This window comes from Cynocephalus volans, chromosome 2, assembly GCF_027409185.1.
Source record: "Cynocephalus volans isolate mCynVol1 chromosome 2, mCynVol1.pri, whole genome shotgun sequence".
Classification (NCBI taxonomy): Eukaryota; Metazoa; Chordata; class Mammalia; order Dermoptera; family Cynocephalidae; genus Cynocephalus; species Cynocephalus volans.
The window spans coordinates 23,146,024-23,166,855 of NC_084461.1; the positions used below are offsets into that span (position 1 = coordinate 23,146,024).

Below are 20,832 nucleotides of genomic sequence, written 5' to 3' on the forward strand. Positions count from 1 at the left end.
ACAGACAATTAGAACTTTAAACAAGGGACTTGGAGAATTTCAGAATAACAATATGAAGGTGAGGGCAGAAAGTGATGTACTTTCAAGGGAGTATGACGACTGGGATTTCACAGTGTCTAAGTGGGAGCTATGTGCCGTGGTAAAAATAAAACAAAAATAAACAAACAAAAAAACAGCCTGCAGCTGACAAAGATGACCACGTGGATTAAGTGCCAAAGCAGTCACGTAATAATGGTAGTTTTTTTAATTAGTTAGAAGAGAAAGTTCCCACCTCTGGAATGTCAAAACACCAAGAAAAATGCTGAGAAAAATAGTTATTTGGCTACCACCAACTGTATCAAAATTTAACCATTTTATAGAGATTAAAAACCGGTAAATTATGTTTTAAAAATCTTGGTGAACGGTATAAATATTGGAAAACTGGAGACAAAATTATCAATTGAAGATTCTACAGTATATCTGAAAATCAAAGAGGCTAAAATGTATAACACATTCACCAACGTGTGCATACCCACACACATGAATATATTTCCTATAAAATAATTTTAATGTTATTAATATAAATGGAGATAAATTGTATTTATAAGAAAGTCAATAACTAAAATTAAATAAAATTTTTAATGAATATACAATATTTTAGTGAGAAATGCATGCCATTTTATATAAAGAACACACTGTATAAATGGAGAAACTAGGTGACCACAGTAATTCTAAATTACTATGCAATTGCTATGTAATTTTATTCAGAACTCTAACGTATTGTGTTTTTTACTATTTTTATATTATAATTTTGCCTGGCAAGACAATTCTTAAAAATCCATTGAAGAAAATTTGTGATAAAATTACAAGGTTGGCTGGCCAGTTAGCTCAGTTAGTTACAGTGCAGTGTTATAACACCAAGGTCAAAGGCTTGGATCCCTGTATTGAGCAGCTACCAAAAACAAACAAACAAGCAAACAATTGTAAGGTCCATTTGTAAGAAAAATATAGTGGTAGAAGTTCAGCCCTACCAGATATCAACATTTATAATAATGTTATTATATGTAGAAAAGATAATATTGGTCTGAGAATAGACAACTATGTTAACAAAAAATAATGCAATAACCAAAACCATATCCAAGAATATATGAGAACTTAATATTAAAGGTAGCATTTTAAATCATTGGAAAATAGATGGGGTTATTTAGTAAATGGTTCAGGGATATCAGGGTGTTCTGGGAGAAAATCAGTTGAGGTACTCATATGTTTTACATGAATAAATTGAAGTTTGTTTGAAGATATTAATGCAGAAAAAAATCTCAATATTGAAAGCAAACATAAAGAATACTTGTATAAACAAGTATTAGGTGCAAGAGATGTGTCTATGCCAGAATATAAATCAAGAAGCCATAAAAAATTGGCTATTTAAAAATATATAAAGTATATATAATACCAAAAACATCACAAACAGTGTCAAAATGACAACTAATCAAATGAGAAATATTCAGAAGCCCATTTGCCAAGGTTGGCTGACTCAAATGACTTAGCACACTCTTATAATCTCTTCAAAACAAAGTACTCAGGCAAGCAAAAGTAGAACCTCACATTTAGTCTTTGAATGTGGGTGAGAGACAAAATTTCTGAAAGAAACCATCTGACAGAAGAAGCCATTGAAATATTTTGAGCAGAAAGTAAAGTTAGGAGACTATCTTAAAGCAAGTTTAGCTACTACTAGATTGAAGGGAAGCAAGAAAGAAAAGAGGAAGAATAGTTAAATTAGATTATTGAAATAATACTCATATAAGGATGAATGGGATTAGCCTTGCCCAGGGTACACATATACAGTTGGCAGGTTGTTCATTACTCAACCCCAGTATTGTTGAGATGATACAGACTTCAAACCTGCATGCAGTGCTATTTGCAATTTCGTGATGGCGGTGTAGATAAAGACAACAGAGATAATGATACATGATAAATAAAGTTATAGACAAGTAGATGCTAAATAGATTACGTAGATGCCAGATAAATATTACATATTTATAAATATTTATATATAACTATTTATCTCTATATATATTTAAAATATTTAGAGGGAAAAAGCAAATCTTATTAAGGGAATGAAATGGATATGAGGTGATTAATGAGTAGAGTGAATGAAGGTCACTGCTCAGAGTCCTTGCATGTTCAACTTGCTGAGTGATTTTTTCAACTATTTTCTATACATTAATCAGTTCCAAAATTCTAAACCAAGTCTGGTTCTCATCTCCAAGCTCCAGATTGGTAAAGCTATTTATTCAAAATCTCCACTTTATTATTTCAAAGGCATATTCAACACAATATGTCTGGGAGAGAATGATGACTGGGATTAGCCTTGCCCATGGTGCACTTATACAGTTGTGGAGGTTTATTATTCACCTCCAGCACTGTTGAAGTGACACAAACTTCAAACCTGCATGGAATGCCACTAGCGATTTGGTGATAGTAGTGTACATGGAGACAATAGAAATATTATTCTACTTAGTTGCTAATTTAAAAGTAATCTTTTTCTGTCTGTTCCTGTTTCTCTGTCTCTATGTCTGTCTGTCTGTCTGTCTGTCTCTCTCTCTGTGCGCGCGTGTGTGTATACATACATGCAAACATATATATGTCTTCCACCAATAATTCTCAGCATGTTGTAAGTCCTCTGCTTGAATTGCAACTTACTGTCCTTATTTATTAAAATGTCTTAGCTTGGATTTTCAATTCATCGTGTAGTCTGTTTTAAGCAGTGGTTCCTCTGAGCTCGCTAAGTGGGTTTCTTTTGCCTTCTACAGTACATCCTTATGGAGGTGTTTTCTTAAGGACCTTATCTTAATCAATATTGAAGCTCTAACAGAGACCTACTGATATTTGTATTTCCTTCATCACTAATTTTCATGAAAGCAGAAGCAACTTACTTTTTCACTTACCATCCTATTTTCAATATCTAGATATAAATTAATAAACATTTGTTGAATGAATGAATTAATGAATGATAAGATTTATTGAGATGGGGAAAGACAGTCTTTGATTCTCAGAAAAAGTCTGAAAGTGAAGGAAGACTAGGAGTGAAAAACTAGGTCAATTTTAGAAATTTTTAGGTTTCAAAATCCTGTAAAATATCCAGGTTGAAGATATCAAGTAGACTATTGCCTTTAGGCATTGTCAACAGAAAAAAGGCTTGGGCTGACAACATAAATTTTGAAGTTATCTCTCTACAGACTTAATTCTTAGAGATGTGGGTAATCGGCTAAGAAGAATATGTAAAAAGAAAAGATTTAGGTCCTTAAGCGAGCACTGAAGCATTCTAACTTTTATATGTTGGTGTGGTTTGCCTGTATTTGAGGATAGGGTGTGTGTGATTGCTGGTGTTAGTGAGAAATTCAGATCTTGAAACTAGAGTATCTGCAAAATAATAGGAATTTATAGAAAACCAAAAGAAAACATTTCTTTTTCTTGCTATCAATTATACTTTACCTTATGGTATTACCAAGATCAGGAGGAGGTTTAGTGGTTGGTAAAGACAAAAAATCAGTGGACTTACAGGGACACAGAAAAACCCATGCACATTTCGCAGGTTTTGGTTTGTTCATTTTCCAATTGAACCACAGACTTTTTAAAGATATCTAATGCATGCGATGAAGGCGCCAGCACTAGGTGTTTATAATGTCTATGTCTTGGATGGTGTTCATACCCACTCTTGTACACCTGCTTCCATATCCCAGAGTTGGAAAGGCTGTGTCGCTACTCAGGATTCTCCAGTGGCTTCTCACTTTACTTAATCGAATACCAAATTCCCCCCATACTTTCTAAAGTCCCTTATAACCTGGCATCTTGCCGCTTGTCTGACTTATTGTGGGGAAAATAGGATAATTTAGTCAGGCTCCCTGGCTCAGGTCTGATTGCGGGTGGAGCAGCACATTCTCATTTCTTTGTAAACAAGTTATGTGGGTGGAGTTAGTGTGCGTGTGCACCAATGTATCTTTTTAGTTTGCTGCTATTGTGCGTTCTTTAGTTTGTGAAGCAGGCTAGCCAGTGGAGAGCTTGTATCTAAAAATAGAACATGTTTACTCTGCTGGCAGCTGCTCAATTTCAGTTTTTTTTTTGGACTTTGCCAGTAGCAGTTGAGTTTCTGAGTTTCCTTGTGGACTGCTTAGCTCATAGTGTTGTGTGTGCTGAATAAAGACTATTCCTTCTTCAACCAAGGCTCCAAGGATCGTTTTGTCTGGTTACCTAGCTCATAGACCTGTGTGTGATGGGTTTGTGAATAGGCTTGAAGGGTCTGTGAGCTCCAGACCCTATCCCTAGCCCTACACTCGTCTTCCACCACTCTCCTGCTCACCGATTTGCTGCAGCAACCTCAACGCCCCCCCACCCCCCACCTTGTAGTTACCGGAACACCCAAGCACATTCCTGTCTGGAACTCTGTTCTCCAGACAGCCCCACAACACAAGCCTTCTTGAATTTAGCCAGGTTTCAGTTCAAATTTTACATCATCTCGAGTCTACCTTAGCCATTCTCTCAGACATAGCATGGCTTTTTCATCATCTTGTTCTGTTATCTTAAGAGTAATAGATTTTCTTTATGCCCTTTACACAATACAAAATACTGTATACTTACTTCATTAATATTTGTCTCCGTAACCAGAATATAAGACTCATGAAAGCAAGATTTTCTTTCTTTTTTGTTCTTTTCTATATCACCACTGCCCCTGACAGTGTGTGGCATATTCTAAGCATTTAATCATTTTTTATGGTGAAGTCAACTTTGAAAAGTAATGGTGATTGTGTGAAACACTCTGTTGATAAGGATTCTGAGGTCGATGTAGAAGTAATGAAGGAGAACTCAAATGCAGTAGCATGTTCTGCCAAATAAGAAAGTGTCCCATATTTGCCATTTCTTGCTCATGTGATCCTAAACAAGACTTCTCTTAAATGTAATTAACTCAGAACATTCATTTTGTACTTTTACACTCATTTTTACATTTTCAAGATTGGTACGTAATGTGATTATAAGTTGTAAGGAAAGTGGAGTCGGTATGGTCAGGCCCTCTCGTCTCATACCTGGCTGCATGTGGTTCAGCACATCCTTTGTAAATAAGTCAAGCAAGGGTAGAGTTAGTGCACGTGTGCGCCCGTGTGCCCCTTGGCTCCTTACAGCTTTGGTGTGCTCTTACCGTAGGGAAGGCAGCAGCTCCTTACACAGCTTTGGTGTGCTCTTACCGTAGGGAAGGCAGCAGCTCCTTACACAGCTTTGCTGTGCTCTTACCGTAGGGAAGGCAGCAGCTCCTTACACAGCTTTGGTGTGCCCTTACCGTAGGGAAGGCAGCAGCACTGAACTGCTGGTTGGCGGAGCTCATGTGTAAAGGTAAAGCATGTCTACTTTGCCTGCAGCTACTCGGTTTTTCTTTTGACTACCTGACTCAGGACCTGCACAGGACCGAGTAGAGGGGTCTGTGATCCAGCCGAACACAAGTAATCTGTTGTGAGTGTCGTCTCAGTTTCTACTTTGTTGCCATTTGCCAGTTTATTGAGTATCAAATATTAAATACGGTACAATAATAAATTAAAATCTACAAAAGGGCAGTTATCACTTTAGTCTTTAGTTTTTAAAAAATTCATTTCGGTAGAAGAAACATCATCATAAAATAGAAAAAAATAATCATGGATGACCCATTCAATATACATAATTAACCTCTAAGATTAAAGGCAAACCTTTGAACGTCTCAACTGAATAAGGAAAAATTTATTGTAGTTAAAACCAGCTTCAATTCTATTTTCCTGGGATAATTTGTTCAGGGTTTGCTGAATTTAGCAAGAAAAAAAATGCAGGATGCCTAAAACAATTTGAACTTCAGATAAGCACTAATTTTTAGGATTATGATTATTATTTAAGTATAAGTACAACCTGTGCAATTTTGAGATATACTTATACTTTATATCTCTATCTATATCTATATTTTGTGTATCTCTCTATATATATCCATTGTTTATTAGGATTTCAAAGTTAATTGGGTGTGCTGTATTTTTATCTGACAATCTTTTTGTCATTTTTTAAAAAAATGTTTTATTTTGTTTGGAAGATACGTTGTCTCTCAGTAAACAGGAGAAGTAATTTACAGTAGTGTAAAAATCTGAATACATAGCATAATAAAATGAACCTGAATAAAAATAAATCTTCTAACATGATCCTAACTCATTCTCAATTATTTTCTATATAAACTCAGAATTAAAACCTCAGTGAATTGTTTCAAAGCAGATATATTATAGAAAATTTCCCTGACTACAATACAAAAAAAAATTTTTTAATTACAAAAGCAACAGTAAAAATCCACTTTTACTTGGAAATAAGAGTAAACACCAAACAGCAGTTCTTTTGTAATTAAACCTTCTGTCAAAAAGTGTAGGGGTTACTGCAATAGCAATGGTTGGAACCCTGCCAACTTAGCCAATTGTATGGCTAGGTCTGTGGCTCAGACCCTTCAAACCCATTGTATAGACTGGGTCACCAGACCCCTCACACCTAGGTCCACACTAGGTAATTGGGAGAGATGCTGGGAGCCGTTGGCAAATGACACAAGCTCAGTCCTCAGCAGCGGTAGCAGTAGCAACAGCAGCAGCGGTGGTGGCCTTTCAGGGCATCCCAGGGGCACTAGCAGCAACAGTTTGAAGCAAAAGCCTCCAGCTGCAGTAGCGACATCCCCAGGGCAGGGGGCACTGTGGATCAGAGCCACTTCTCCTTTATGCTTAAGTCCATAACCCAGGACACCGGGGTGCACATGTGCAATCACATTAGTGCACATGTGCAATCACATTAGACAATAACCAAGGAACACCTGGGCACACGTGCATATTTACATCCAATGCTCAGCAAGATTATGAACATCTGAGGGGCCCTGACCATTTTCCTTCACTTTCCCTACAAAAAGGAAATCATAACTGAAATTTTAGTATAGCTTAGAAATCACAATCATAAAACAATAGCATTTCAGAGCCTATGGATTACAGTTAAATAGGTACACAGAAAAAAATAAAGACTTAACATTTTTAATACATAGTAGTAGATATGTTAATTAGGAATCTGGCTGATGAAAATAGAAAAAGATAAAAAATCAAATTTAAGAAAACAAGAAAGCAGCAATTAAGACAAAAGCAAAAATTGAGGAATGAATAAACACAAAAAGAGTATAACTGGTAAATATACCCAAGAACTTGCTCTTTTAAAAAGGGATTTAGCTATTAGCTAATGTAATCAAAAGGGAAAAAAAAAGAGAAAAGGGAAAGCACATAAAGATATTTAATAAATATTGCTGCTGGGAAAATATAGGAAAATGGTCAGGGCCCCTCAGATGTTCATAATCTTGCCGAGCATTTGATGTAAATCTGCACGTGCACCCAGGTGTTCCTTGCTTATTATCTAATGTAATTGCACATGTGCACCCAGGTGTCCTGGGTTATGGACTTAAATATAAAGGATGAGTGGCTCTGATCCACAGTGCCTCTGCACCTCCAGGGTGCCCCCGGGGGGACCTTGGGTAGATCAGTACTGCTCCTGGAGGCTGTTGCTGCCAGTGCCCCCATGGCCCTCTGTGAGGCCGCAGCTACTGCCAGGCCTGTAAGCTACTGCTGCTGCTGCTGTGGACTTAGCTTGCGTTGTCTGCCAATGGCTCCCAGGATCTTTCCCAATTACCTAGCGTGGACCTGTGTGAGGGGTCTGGTGACCCAGCCTGGCGTGTAAGGGGTCTGGTGACCCAGTCTGTATGATGGGTTTGAAGGGTCTGAACCCTAGCTCTGACAATACAAATGGAAACTTAGTATAAATAAAATGATGAAACGTTTTGGCCTTAGCGTAGTTATTGCCTCAACCTGACAACTGGTGTAGTCGTGTAGCTTTACAATTGGGTATTGGAAAATAATCACAGAGATTATTTATAAGAATCATAGAGACTCTTTGACATTTAAAGGATAATGAAATATTTATTTGTTAAGATATGAAAAGGCATTATTTTGTCCCAAATATTTAAAACCTTATATTTGATAGATAAGGGAGTATAAATGTTTAAAATGACCACAGAAAAAATAAAATATTTAAGCAGAAATAAAGAATAAACATAATAAAGAAATTTTTCAATATGGTTGTCAATATCTTGGAATACTACCAACTATCTAAGGCACAGTGCAAACTAGAGTGCCCCAGCACTACGGTGTGTGGCAAATTGGCCATATCTGTTCCAAACTGATCCTCTTAGTGCTTGCATTGGCCAGACTTGGCTTGGGGCAGCTGTTTCAGCTTTTGAGCTATTTGCTTCAGGTCTGGATAAGCCTCATCTGTTTACTCAGGTGTGCTATATAAATATTACTTTCTGTTCTACCACTAGGTCAAAATCCGGAGAAGCATTGCTTTCAGGCACAAAATTTTAGTGTTGCTGAAATTGTTAGAGAGCATAAAAGACAGAAAATTTCAAATTTCTTTTTCTGAAATATGCCTGTCTTTAATACCAAATCCCTTTTAACAAGAAGAGCACAAAAAAGAAATCTGTAATTTGTCTTTTAAAATACATTGAAAAACTCACAATTTGCATACAAATTTATTATATTTATATTATTTATTATATTTATTGTATATATCATTATTTATTATATATTTTAAATGTATTATATTTATTATGTATTTAGCAATTTGCTTATGCTAAATAGATTCATATATTTTAAAGTGTTATTGAATAAAAAGGAATAATAAAACAGTCCATTTGTAGATGTTAAAATTAATCAGAACACTCGTATTTTATTATTTATTGTAAGAAGTCTTGATAAAATTACAAATGGGACATAATCTCTCTCTCTCTTATCTACCTGTCTGGCTAGGACCCTCAGACCCTTCAAACCCATTGTGCAGACTGCTCACAAACCCCTCATAGGCAGGTCATGTACTTGGTAATTGAAAAGATCCTGGGAGCTGTGGGTAAAAATTAATAGGCTTTATTCAGATGAAAGCTGGGGTAGCTAGCAGCAGCCACCCTAGTGGCCTCCCAGGGTGACCCAAGGGCACTATGGATCAGAGCTGTTTGTCCTTTATACTTTGTGAGTCAGATAACCAAGTATTACCTGGACACACATGGGAAATTACATCAAACAATAACCAAGAGACACCTGGGCACACGAGTGCATATTTACATTAAACAGGCTAGGTCATGCTCGGCAAGATTCCAAACATCTGAGGGATCCTGACCATTTGTATTTAAATTTTCCTTACACTACCTATCTACTTATCTATCTACACTTAATAGGAAACACTGAAATAATTACTATTAAAGGAAGAAAAAAGAAACAGTTAAAATATTGAATTTTTAATAAACTAGTTGAGTCTAAAGCCATTTTCAAAAATAAACAATCCGAAATAGAATAATTCTAAAACAAGTAAAAGTAATGCATGAGGACAAGATTCTTTTTATAAAGCCACAAAACTTACAGCAATGTGATATTAGCAAGTGAATATACAGTATAAAAATCTGTAAAATGGAGGACAATGAAAAAACTCAAATGATATGGTGTGTTTGACATAGGACATACATGTCAGTGAGCACAAAATAGACTATTCAATATCCAAGATTTGGACAACTTCTTTGAAAAATGAAGATGGTCCTTTGCTTCATTTATAAAATCAAGTTATGAACCAGAGCTATTACATATTTTAAATATATAAAAAGAAAACCATAATGATATAAAAAGCATAGGGGAATTTTTAAAATAATAAATAAACATAAAGCTTTGATAAATTTTTTAGGTATTACCCAGAACCCAATAACAACAACAACAAAAAATTGACTTTTGTATTTGAATCTAACAAAAAAATTTGTAAGAATCTATGAATCACAAAATATTTGACTCATATATTTGTCAATAAGAAAATCACTTGAGTACTAGTTAAGTGATAAAAGGAACATTTTTAAGTATATTATTGCCTGTACCTATCATATGGGAACTCCTGTAAGTTAATAACCAAAACCTTACCAGACCTAAACAGAAAATCAGTAAATAATATACATAGGGAGTACACACAAGAGGACAAATAGAAAATATTAAAATTTCTTTAAACTTACTCATCATAAGGAATACTCAAATTTAAATTAGCAGGTAAAATTGCCATTTTTGACCCATCCTAATGGCAAAGATAAAAATTATTGTGAACACATTGCATTGCTATGCTGTGTAAGATATGAAAATACAGCCAACTTCACATGTGGGTATATAAATTAGGCAATCCCTCTCTTTGGCAATTTGCCAATGTCTGTCAAAATGACAAATTCTGATAGAATAATGAGTTTGCTAAAATTTTTATAGAGATAAAGTATTTTTTCCTACTGTGTGTACAAACGTCTGTTTTGCCAGGCACACATGAAATTTGATGATGTACAATTTGATGCATGAATGCTCAATCACACTATCTTTTGCTACAACTTTGACATTTGTTTTCAGTTATATTCTTACAATTGAGTGAAAGCAAATCTCATAAGAGATTTTTTTTCCCTCTAATATTTTCCTTTATCCTTTGGTTAGCCCTTTATCTAGTAGTGTCTTTAAGGAGGAGCCCCAAGTCTAAGTTTACTTTGATTTTACCTGTCAAAAATTGTATAAATGTTGCCATTATTCATAAATGACAGTTTGGTTAAAAAAAAATTTGTTTCTCACTTTTCTTAAAGTAAAAGTACACAGAATTTGCCATGTTGTTTTCTAGTCTTCCATGTTATCATGATAATTTTGTAATCACCCTCATTATTCCCTATATTGTTGATCAGATGTTTATACCTGTAAGCTCTGAAGATTGATTCTTTACCTTTGAAGTTCATTTACTTATTTTTAATAATTAATTTACATATTAATGGGGTAATTCAGAGTGTGCTAAACCTCACCTTTGGCAATTTATCCTAGGAAACAATGTCCTATTTTTCTCTGTAGATTCCAATTTCTTTTAGTTGTGGATTTTTCACTTGAGTTAAATCAAAAATGCTTTTTTTTTCTTTTTCCATTTGTTCGTTTTACCCCATTACATGCTCACATTATGAATATGATGGAGTTGTACCTGTCTGTCTATTTACATTTACGTAAGCATTTGTCTCTCTATATATGTTTTTGTTTATAATACTTTTTACACCTGTTTATTTTCACTGTTTTCTTAGTTTCCTCAAGCCTATATGCTTTCAATGTTTTCAGCCTTATTTTTCTTGTTCACAATGTGATAACATAATTTTCTCTTTTAATTTTTTTCTTTTCTTTTCTTTTCTTTTCTTTTCTTTTTTTTTGAGTTCCGTTAACCCACAATCCTCTCTTTTTGATATTTGACAGTTCTTCCTTGAGCTTTTGTGTATCTTGTTTGCCCTCTCAGCAACATTTTTTTGCGGGGGGCAAGTTTCTTTATCCACTATTTTCGGCTTCTATTTATTTTCTCTTATGTTCTGAGAGTTGTTTGATTTCTTACACAAGTTATTTTTTAAATCTCAAAACTCATTTATGATATGAGTTCTTTTCTGGCCACCTATTTGTAGGAAATATACGTGGACGTATGGAGAAGGCAGTGTTCAAGGTAGGAAAGTAGATGTGTTTGAATGATTTATTTTAGCTTTTTATTTTTCCCAAGCCAACACAAATTTCCAATTGCAGAGATGTTCCCAACTTAGAGAATCCCTAGATAACAGACTTGCAAGGATTTGTGTATTTCCTCATTTGGGATTTGACTTCCCTCTCAGTGTGTGCTACCTGTTTTGGAGAATTCCTATTTTCTGACTTGCCCTGAGACTTGTTCCTGAAATCATCCTCTTTAGGCATCTTTCTGAAACCTCATTGAATACCAGCTGCATTCTGTAGCCCTTCCTTAGATGTAGTGGTATACAATCTCCTGCTTATGTCCAAGCTCAAGTTTCCTTTTTTTCTTTTTGGTTGTCATGGCATTATTTACTTGATTTATAAGATAAAAAGAATCATCTTTTTGGCCCCTTTTATAACATAAATTACTTTTTAATATTTACGAGAGGTCTCATACCTGCAATATTAGTGCTCATCCCACTGTACTGAGTTGCCTGACTGTATGCTATCAGAGCTAGCAAGTGTTTCAGGACAATTTTATATGGCATTCAATTTTTTTTTAAATATGCTATGGGCACATATTGTACTATCCTATGACCCTGGTGTAGTTAAAGAGAAGGTCATATTTATTTTAACTTTATTGACCTTTAAGCATCATTTGTAAATTGTAAAATTTAGAGGCTTTTATGTTTGGCACCTCTTAAATTTTATGCTACTCTGTTGGTTGTGTGTACATGCTTTGCTAATTATTAAATTTTTGATAAGAAAAGAAATCTCAATTGCTTTCTTCGTATGGGACTATACGATCTGATTTAAAGTGATACACTTCAGAGAAGTGCTTTGAGGAAACTATTGTGTTAAAAATATTCTTTTCTGGCATCCAAGATGTCAAAGTGAGAATGAGATGGGTCCTCTGGTGCGAAATTCCGTATTTCCCTGGGTCTTCCGGTGGGAGCCGTGATCAACTATGCTGACAACACAAGAGCCAAAAATCTGTATATCATATCTGTGAAGGGGATCAAGGGACCACTGAACAGACTTCCTACTGCTGACGTGGGTGACATGCTGATGGCCATAGTCAAGAAAGGCAAACCAGAGCTCAGAAATGTTGTGACGCTTTTGTTTGGAAAAGGAACCAGAACACCCAATTGAGAATTTAAAAAGGGGTCTTCATTAGCTGGCCAGCGACTGCTTCCCCAGATATTCTGGTAAGAGAGCAGCCATGAATCTAAGTTTGAGGGGTCTTTTTAAAGGCAAAAGAATCACATAGTCACACAGGCAGAAAATCACATAGTCATATAGTCAAAGTCATCATAGAGTCACACTCTTAAAGTTATCATATAGTCACACATTCCCTCCTAGCGTGAAGAGGGAGGCAGTTTGGCAAGGCCTAATGCAAGCTGGTTACAGAAGCCAGGATAAGCCAGTTAATCACTCAGGGTCAGCAAGAACTTTCCCAGGGTAGTTCCCTCCCTAGGTTTTCATATAGTCACATCTGGATACAGCTCTCGGTTTTATCAGCCAGGAACAGCTTAGTCGGGAGACAGCAAAGGCAGGCAAAATTTAAAATTATTTTTCATCTATATTTCTAACTACAGGATAATTTCTATCTTCTAATTTCTACTAAGGGGTTTTCAAATAAAACCACTTTTTGTTGGGCCCATTTTTAGGAGCAAACATTATCTGTGAGCCACATGGTGCCTATGGATGGAGGTTGAAAATGGCACCTGTGGGAAGTAGGGGAGGCATAACCCAAGATAGCTCCAAAAGGTTTTGATGGGTCCTCCAGTATTTCCGTACTGGTGAACCCTGTGTGATCGTTATGCTCAATATGTTAGTACAAAATGCATGCCCCGTGTGATCCTTTAATTGATTGGTTAGTTCATGGAAAGCCCCTACTTGCTTGCTTATGTAAATTGCAGTGTAAAGGCAATAAAGTGGATCTGCCCTGACAGAACCCCTGCGCATCTGAGTGTTTCTTTCACGGGGCTGGGTTGGCAGGCAGCAGCCTCACTTTTCCCCGAGATCCCTCAGTCCCAACACCGGGGGTAATCCTGTCGGCTCCTTCTCCTTCTGGGTCTGTGGGAGGACCCCAGGTGCGCCGCCACAACTTTTCAAACAGTAAAAATGGCATAAGCTAAATCAATCTGCCTTGTCACAGAATGAAGGTATATCAGCAGTGGGATTCAACAACAAAAATCATACCGAAGAACATATCGTGTGTTTCATTATTGTGAAGATAATGCAGGGGTCATAGTAGACAATAAAGGTGAGATTAAAGGTTGTGCCATCACAGGACCAGTTGCAAAGGAGTGTGTAGACTTGTGGCCCAGGATTGTGTCTAATGCTGGCAGCATTGTGTGATTCCCCAGTGTATTTGTAAAAAAACAAAAAACCAGAAAAAAAGACATTAAAAAGTATTTATTCCCACCCAAATATGAATTGAACATATAGTATGCATCTGCACCATAGACCCACTTGAGAATCTAATAAAAGCTATAAATGTTCTACCCATGAACTAAATTAAATATATAAATGACATTTACACCCAAATATTTTATGGCTCAATTCACAGGATTTGTAAATGTCTTGCATACTAACCATAGGCAAATAATTCTTATATCTCAGATTATGATCTGTTTTAGAGAAAAATGTATAAACATGTTTAAATCAAAGCATCTTTTTAATGACCTTGAAATTTAACAAGTGACGTTAATTTAACTCTGGCTTTAGGGCCAGGATTAAGTGGAATCCACCCATGTGTACACATGTGGCTTTCAACGTTCTTGGTTGAATGATCTTGCCTTGATCTTAATAAGGTGGAATTATTTTAGGTGTCAGAAAATGTAATTTTTGATAGATACCATAAAATAAGATAGTTGCCAAGCAATCTATATTTTTGACAAAATATCTGTGTTAAAGTCATCAAAAAGTTTGCCTAGGAAAAATAGCTCTTTTAGGAAATAATTAAATTCTGGAAAGCAAAGAAGTTTGGAAATATAATTGTGTTCAAGCTTTTAAAATTAATGATAAAATAAATTTATCCTATTTTAATTAAGCCTGCTCTTTTATTTACTTAGTATTCGTACTCCCATCATTATGACTCATGGAATATTGTTTCATTATAACAATAGAATTGGTATCATTCTCTCTTATCTTTGTACTGCTTAGGAGTAACAAAGAATATTACTTCTTAAAGTATTATACAGAATTTAAGTTGGAGAGCTTTTAATTGATTTATCTATGATAGCTGCAAGCTAAACATGAAATTTTTGTTACCTTTCAGACAGTTCATCTTTTTTTCTAAACAGAAATAGTGTTCAGACTGTATTATTTTCTCCCAAATCCTGAGGTAAATAAAAAACAAATAAATAAGTAAATAAGTAAGCAAGTAAGTAAATACATAAATAAAACTAAATAGCATATTTCTTGTATCTAGGGGTGGTTGAGCTCTACAAAGTCAAAACCTAAAAAAAACATTCAATCTCTAAGCAGTTGAATCCTCTTGTTCAGAGTGAACATTTGTGCATATAAATGTATATGTACATGTGCACATAAGGGTTTCACCTAGAGCCCATACCTCCGAACCTGTGGTTATTATTATTACTATTATTACTAATGATGTATAATGAAATGATTTCAGACTTAATTAAAAATTGCAAAATTGAACCAAGTATCCCCATAAACTCTTCACAATCAATCATTAACTGCTTTTCACATTTGCTTTTTTTTTGTCTCTTTTTTAAATGTCGAAATATTTGAAAGTAAGTCATAGACATGATGTCCCATTACCTCATTTTTCCTTTTTTTTTTTTGGTGGCTGTATGGGGATCTGAACCCTTGACCTTAGTGTTACAACACCGTGCTCTAATGAACCGAGCTAACCGGCTAATCCCCCGTTACCTCTTAACATGTCAATATCTATATTCTCAAAACTAGAACACTGTCTTACATAAGTACAGTAAAATTGTAAAAGTTGGAAAATTCATATTAATACAATATTTTTTTTTCAGATTTTCAAATTATATTGTTTACTAATTTATTTTACAGCAAAAGAAAAAAATTGTGTCTAGGATTCAATCCATGAACACATGGTGCATTCAGTTGTCATTTGCTTTTAATTTAATCTGCAAAGGCCTTTCAGTCTTTGCATTTCATGTGCAGGTCAACAAGGAAGCGATCAAAGGGTGGGGAGGGCATGTGAAATGCAAACAGGAGTCAGCCTGCAGTACTCCCCATTAGTCAAACTCAGGACTGTCTTGAACATCAAGCAAATAATAGTAGTGACAAATTTAACCCATAAATAAAATAAGAATCTATGAGTCTATGCTGATACAAATAAATAAAGAAATAAGTGTCATAGAAGGGAAAGCTTCTCTTTACAGTATAATTCCAACTTAAAAGTGCAGAAGCAGTGACAGAAATAGAAAATCACATTTTGGTTACAACAGTAGTTACCATAGTATACTAAATAGTTACCAATGTATACTAAAACTGTCAAAAATAGTAACTAAATAGTTACCAATGTATACTAAAACTGTCAAAAATATGATAAATAATGTGATATTTATGTAGTCCCAAATTATTTCCTGCAGAAACTTATTGGTGTAAAAGAGTAAAACAACATTTTTATGGAAAACCTTAATATACAGCACCTCAACCAGGTGATAAAAATTAACATCATCAATAATGAGATGTCAAATGTTTGAAAATAATGCACTGAGAAGGATACAGCAGCATTTCCATGACATTCTGGCTAAAAATGAATAACCAGAACCTAATGATGAGGAAACATGAGATAGAGCCAAATTAAAGGAACATTCTATAAAATAACTAATCTATACTCTTTTAAAATAATATGTATTTTAAATTTTGTTTTGTTTTCTTTTGTCCCTTTCTCTCATGGTGGAACATTTCTTTATTCCAGTTTCTTTCTGTAACTCTTTCTCCCTCTGATTATATGTATTATATAGAATGGCTGCACATAGCACATGAATGCACTCTAGCTGTTGCTATGTGATACTGTGTAATGGACCCCACGCTCAGCTCAGTTAAAAAGTATTTATTGTGTGAGCACTCAGATTACAGAGATAATTTATCTTTCCTTTATCTATACAACAAAAACTTTCTTTTTGGCCCATCCATCATGTTTCACCTGATAGTATTATGACAGCATTAATTTATCGCCCTTACTAGATTCTTTAAGGGGATTGTTCATGACTTATCCACCTTTGTATCCTCAGCAGTGTGTGTAGTTGATAAATAAAGTTAATTTGAAATATGAGTCATATTTCCAGTCTTTACACTATTCCTTTTGTTGTATACTAAGACATACCATAGCTCAGTTCATGTTTCCGTATTTCCCCAATGCGCTCAAACAGGTTTACCTGTAGAGCTCACTATTTTATCCCAACAGTTGCAAACTCAGTTTTCTAAGGGAAATTCATTTACATTTGTCTTACCATTGGTCAGAGAGGCACATATACAAATACAAGTGGAGGAGGAATCCAAAGTAACTCAAAATAATGTGATACATATAATATTTCAAAGTTGCAGCAATAGCAAACTGTTCTTAAAAAGATATAGAGCCTCACCTTTTACATTTACTCGAAATCATGCCCTCATTTCTGAAACACATTTCCAGCTATAATAACTTGGAATTTTTAGCTCTTTTTCTCTTAAAGTAAATGAAACTTTATTTACTGTTACATGATTATTCATTGTATTAAGTAGTGGTCAGATCAATTAAGTAGCTGACCAATTTTTTTGTTTGTTTGTTTCTGTTTGCAGGAAAATAAAATTGATTTTCTATTCCTAAGGTGTGGGGGGAAAAAATTCTAAAAGAGATTTAGATTTGAGAGTTTCTGTTGTGATTTTTTTAAAATAAGAAAATGCACAACTAGTAAGAAAATGTGCTAATAATAGATTCTCTGTCCATATGGAAGGCTCATAATTAAGCCTCACCTTTTTCAAAACCAAGTCCCTAACAGAGACAATTTCTGAAGTACTGGTTTAATACTGGAAGTTAATAAATAAAAGTTTTAATTATTTCAATATAATTGAGAAGTCTATACCTAGTATTAAAATTCATTATCTGCATTTACATGCTGTGTTGTTTGAAATCAACTGTTTTTATTTTCTCTACAACTTTAAATAACCAAATATAACATCTAAAACTTTGGAAATACTAATTTTTTTATCAAACTTAAATAATTAGAATAAAATCTGTAGCATTTTAGAGAGATCAGTAAGAATATGGTTACACAGGGGTTGCATAACATTAGACAAATAATATATTAATACTTATTGATGTAAGAGTTGATTTTATGTAGGGAATGGCTAACAGTATCCATATAAATAATTTTAAAGAGCATGCCCAGGGTCCTAGGCAGGAGCCAAGGGCCAGCCCTCTCTGCCCACAAGCAAGAAAGAAACAGAGCACACCTGGGGTCATAGCAGGAATTGAGGGAAACATCCCCTGCCTGGAACATGCTGAAAACATCACTTTCATGCCAGTGGCCAGCCACAGCCACTGTCACAGCCATGACTGCTGCAAAAGCAGCTCGACACCACAGGATAGCAACAGCCACTGTTTAGGTAGCCTGCCAGACACTTGACTGCATTGACACAAGGAGAATCACCAGTAGAGACCAGAAAAAGAAAAGGACATCTCTTAAAGTCCATTCCAGAATAATAGAAGAAGCAACTGCTCTATCAGATGACCAGATATCAATGTAGGGATACTAGAAATATGAAAATCTAAGATGACATGACACCACCAAGTAAATGCAGTAAATCTCAAATACTAGATCCTATAGAGCAGGAAACCCTTGAAATTACTGAAAAAGAATTCTGAGCAGCAATCTTAAGGAAACTCACTGTGATATGAGAAGACTCAGACAACATAATGAAATTAGAAAAAAAATACAGGATATAAAGAAGGAAATTTACAAAGAGATTAACACTTTAAAAAAGAAGGTAGCAGAACTCATGGAACTCAAAGATTCACTCAGTGAGATAAAAAAAACACAACTGATAACTTAAACAACAGGCTAGAACAAGCAGAAAAAATAATTTCTGATTTTGAAGAGAGTCTTTTTGAAATAACCTAGGTCAGACAAAATAAAGGAAAAAAAGAATTTTTTAAGAAGAAGAAAATCTAAGGTAACTAGACAACCTAAAGTGCACAAACATTCAAATTACAAGTGTTCTAGAAGGGGAGGAGAATGAAAAAGGCATGAAAATCTATCGAATTAAATAAAAATCGACAACTTTTCAAGTATAGGGAGAGACACTGACCATCAGATACGGGAGGCTCAAAGATCCCCAAATAGATTCAACCCAAAAAGATCCTCTCCAAGACACATTATAGTCAAACTGGCAAAACTCAAAGACAAAGAGAACCTTAAAAGAAGCAAGAGAAAAGCATCAAGTCATCTATTAAGTCAGTCCATATCAGACTAACAGCAGACTTCTCAACAGAAATTCTACAAGTTAAAAGAAAATGTGATACTATATTCAAAATACTAAAAGAAAAAAAAAAAAAAAAACCTGCCAGCTAAGAATACTATACCCAACAAGGCTATCCTTCAGAAATGAAGGAAAACCAGTGTATTTTCCAGACAAACAAAACCTGCAGGAATTCACAACCACACAACCAGTCCTACAAGAAATCCTCAAGGGAGTTCTGCAGCTGGAATCCAAAAAACAATAATTGCTACCACAAATACACAAGAAAAGAACAAAATCCACTGGTAAATCAAAAATGCAAATAAAAAAGTGAAAGAAACTAAATTTTATCACCACAAAATACCATAATGACAATGTAAAAATGCCCCTGCTTTATTTCTGATTTTAGCAATTTTAGTCTCTCTTTTTCTCTTGGTGAGTTTAGATAAAGGTTTGAAGGTTTTGTCAATCTTTTTAAAGAATCAGCTTTTGGTTTTGTTGATTTCTTTATTGTTTTTTAATACCCTATTTCATATATTTCTGTTGTAATCTTTGTATTTCCTACTTATATTTGCTTTTGGTTTACTTTGCTCTTCCTTTTCGATTTTCTTAAGGTAGAAATTTACATTACTGACTTGAGATTTTTCTTATTTCTAATATAGGTGTTCCCAAGTATAGATTTCTGTCTAAGTACTTCATGATTCCTGAATCCTATAAATTTTGATATTTTGCACTTTGATCTTTATCTCAAAGTACTCTCTGATTTTCCTGTGATTTCTCTTTTTACCCATTGTTTATTTAAGAGAGTGTTGTTTAATTTCCACATATTTGTGAGTTTTCTAAATTTCCTTCTGTTATTTTGGTCAGGGAAAATATTAATAATATCTTAGTCTTTTAAAATATTTTAAGACTTGTTTTGTTGCCAAAAAAAAAAGAGAAATAGTTTTCAACATTGTATGCCCTACTGTGTTAAAATGGGTCAGCAAGCTATACTTCTTGCAGGCTACATCTAGCCAAAATTTGAAATACAGACAAAAGGTCTCATTTCACCTAGGACTTGTTTTATAGATAATGTTTTATTAGAAAACAGCTGCATCCATTCTTTTTTTTTTATCCCCCCCCCACATCCACTCTTTATGTAATGCCTATGGCAGCTTTCATGCTACAAAGACAGAATTGAGAAGTTGTCACATAGACAAAATGTCCTGCAAAACCTAAAATAGTTATCATCTGCCCTTTAACAGAAGATGATTCCTGACTCCTATTTTAAAAGGAAATTTTTGGGAAAATGGTTTCTGATACTTGAGAATAGGTTATATAGTTATTGATGATAGGGAACACTTGATACGGATGCCCACTTCGGTTATGCTTTCATTTAAGAGTGAAAAAGGAATTTTATATTCAGTGAAATTTAGAAATAAATGTTAAGGTAAAGAATTTCCCATTTGATGATACACCTTATATTATATATTTTCTAAAGGATTATGCTTTGCAAACTTACAGTTTACCTTATTTTTGCATTATACAGAGCATGATTGTTTAAATCATTGTAAAGGTTCTTGTGCATTGCAATTTTCTCTTTGTATGCTTTATTATTTTTTTAACAGATTCAGCTATACAACTTTTCAGTTACTGATGTGCACATTTACTTAGCAAAATCAATTTCCCTTTCTCGTAGAAATGAAGTGATATTCGGCTTAGGATACCACAAACTAGTATTTCTGAAGAAATATTTTAAACATAAGGCCACTAACTGAGATGATTCCTTGGCCTTTTGAGGTGACCTTAGACAATTAAAAAAAATATA

The 20,832-nt window shown here is 34.6% G+C and overlaps 1 protein-coding gene across 1 annotated transcript; it reads left to right on the forward strand.

Moving 5' to 3' along the window:
• Positions 1–8,921: 8,921 nt before the first annotated feature.
• On the forward strand, positions 8,922–13,940 carry LOC134370421 (large ribosomal subunit protein uL14-like). The gene is made up of 3 exons (XM_063087544.1): positions 8,922–8,958; positions 12,481–12,697; positions 13,754–13,940. Exons 1-3 carry the CDS (start codon positions 8,922–8,924, stop codon positions 13,938–13,940), a joined length of 441 nt encoding a protein of 146 aa, XP_062943614.1.
• The last annotated feature ends 6,892 nt before the right edge of the window (positions 13,941–20,832 follow it).

Excerpts from the sequence above, each read along its gene's own strand:
- LOC134370421 (XM_063087544.1), top strand. The coding sequence starts at position 8,922 with ATGTACTTGGTAATTGAAAAGATCCTGGGAGCTGTGG. Across the intron at positions 8,959-12,480 it reads AAAGATCCTGGGAGCTGTGG|ATGGGTCCTCTGGTGCGAAA; the intron begins GTAAAAATTAAT and ends AGTGAGAATGAG. Across the intron at positions 12,698-13,753 it reads AGAAATGTTGTGACGCTTTT|CAGTGGGATTCAACAACAAA; the intron begins GTTTGGAAAAGG and ends AAGGTATATCAG.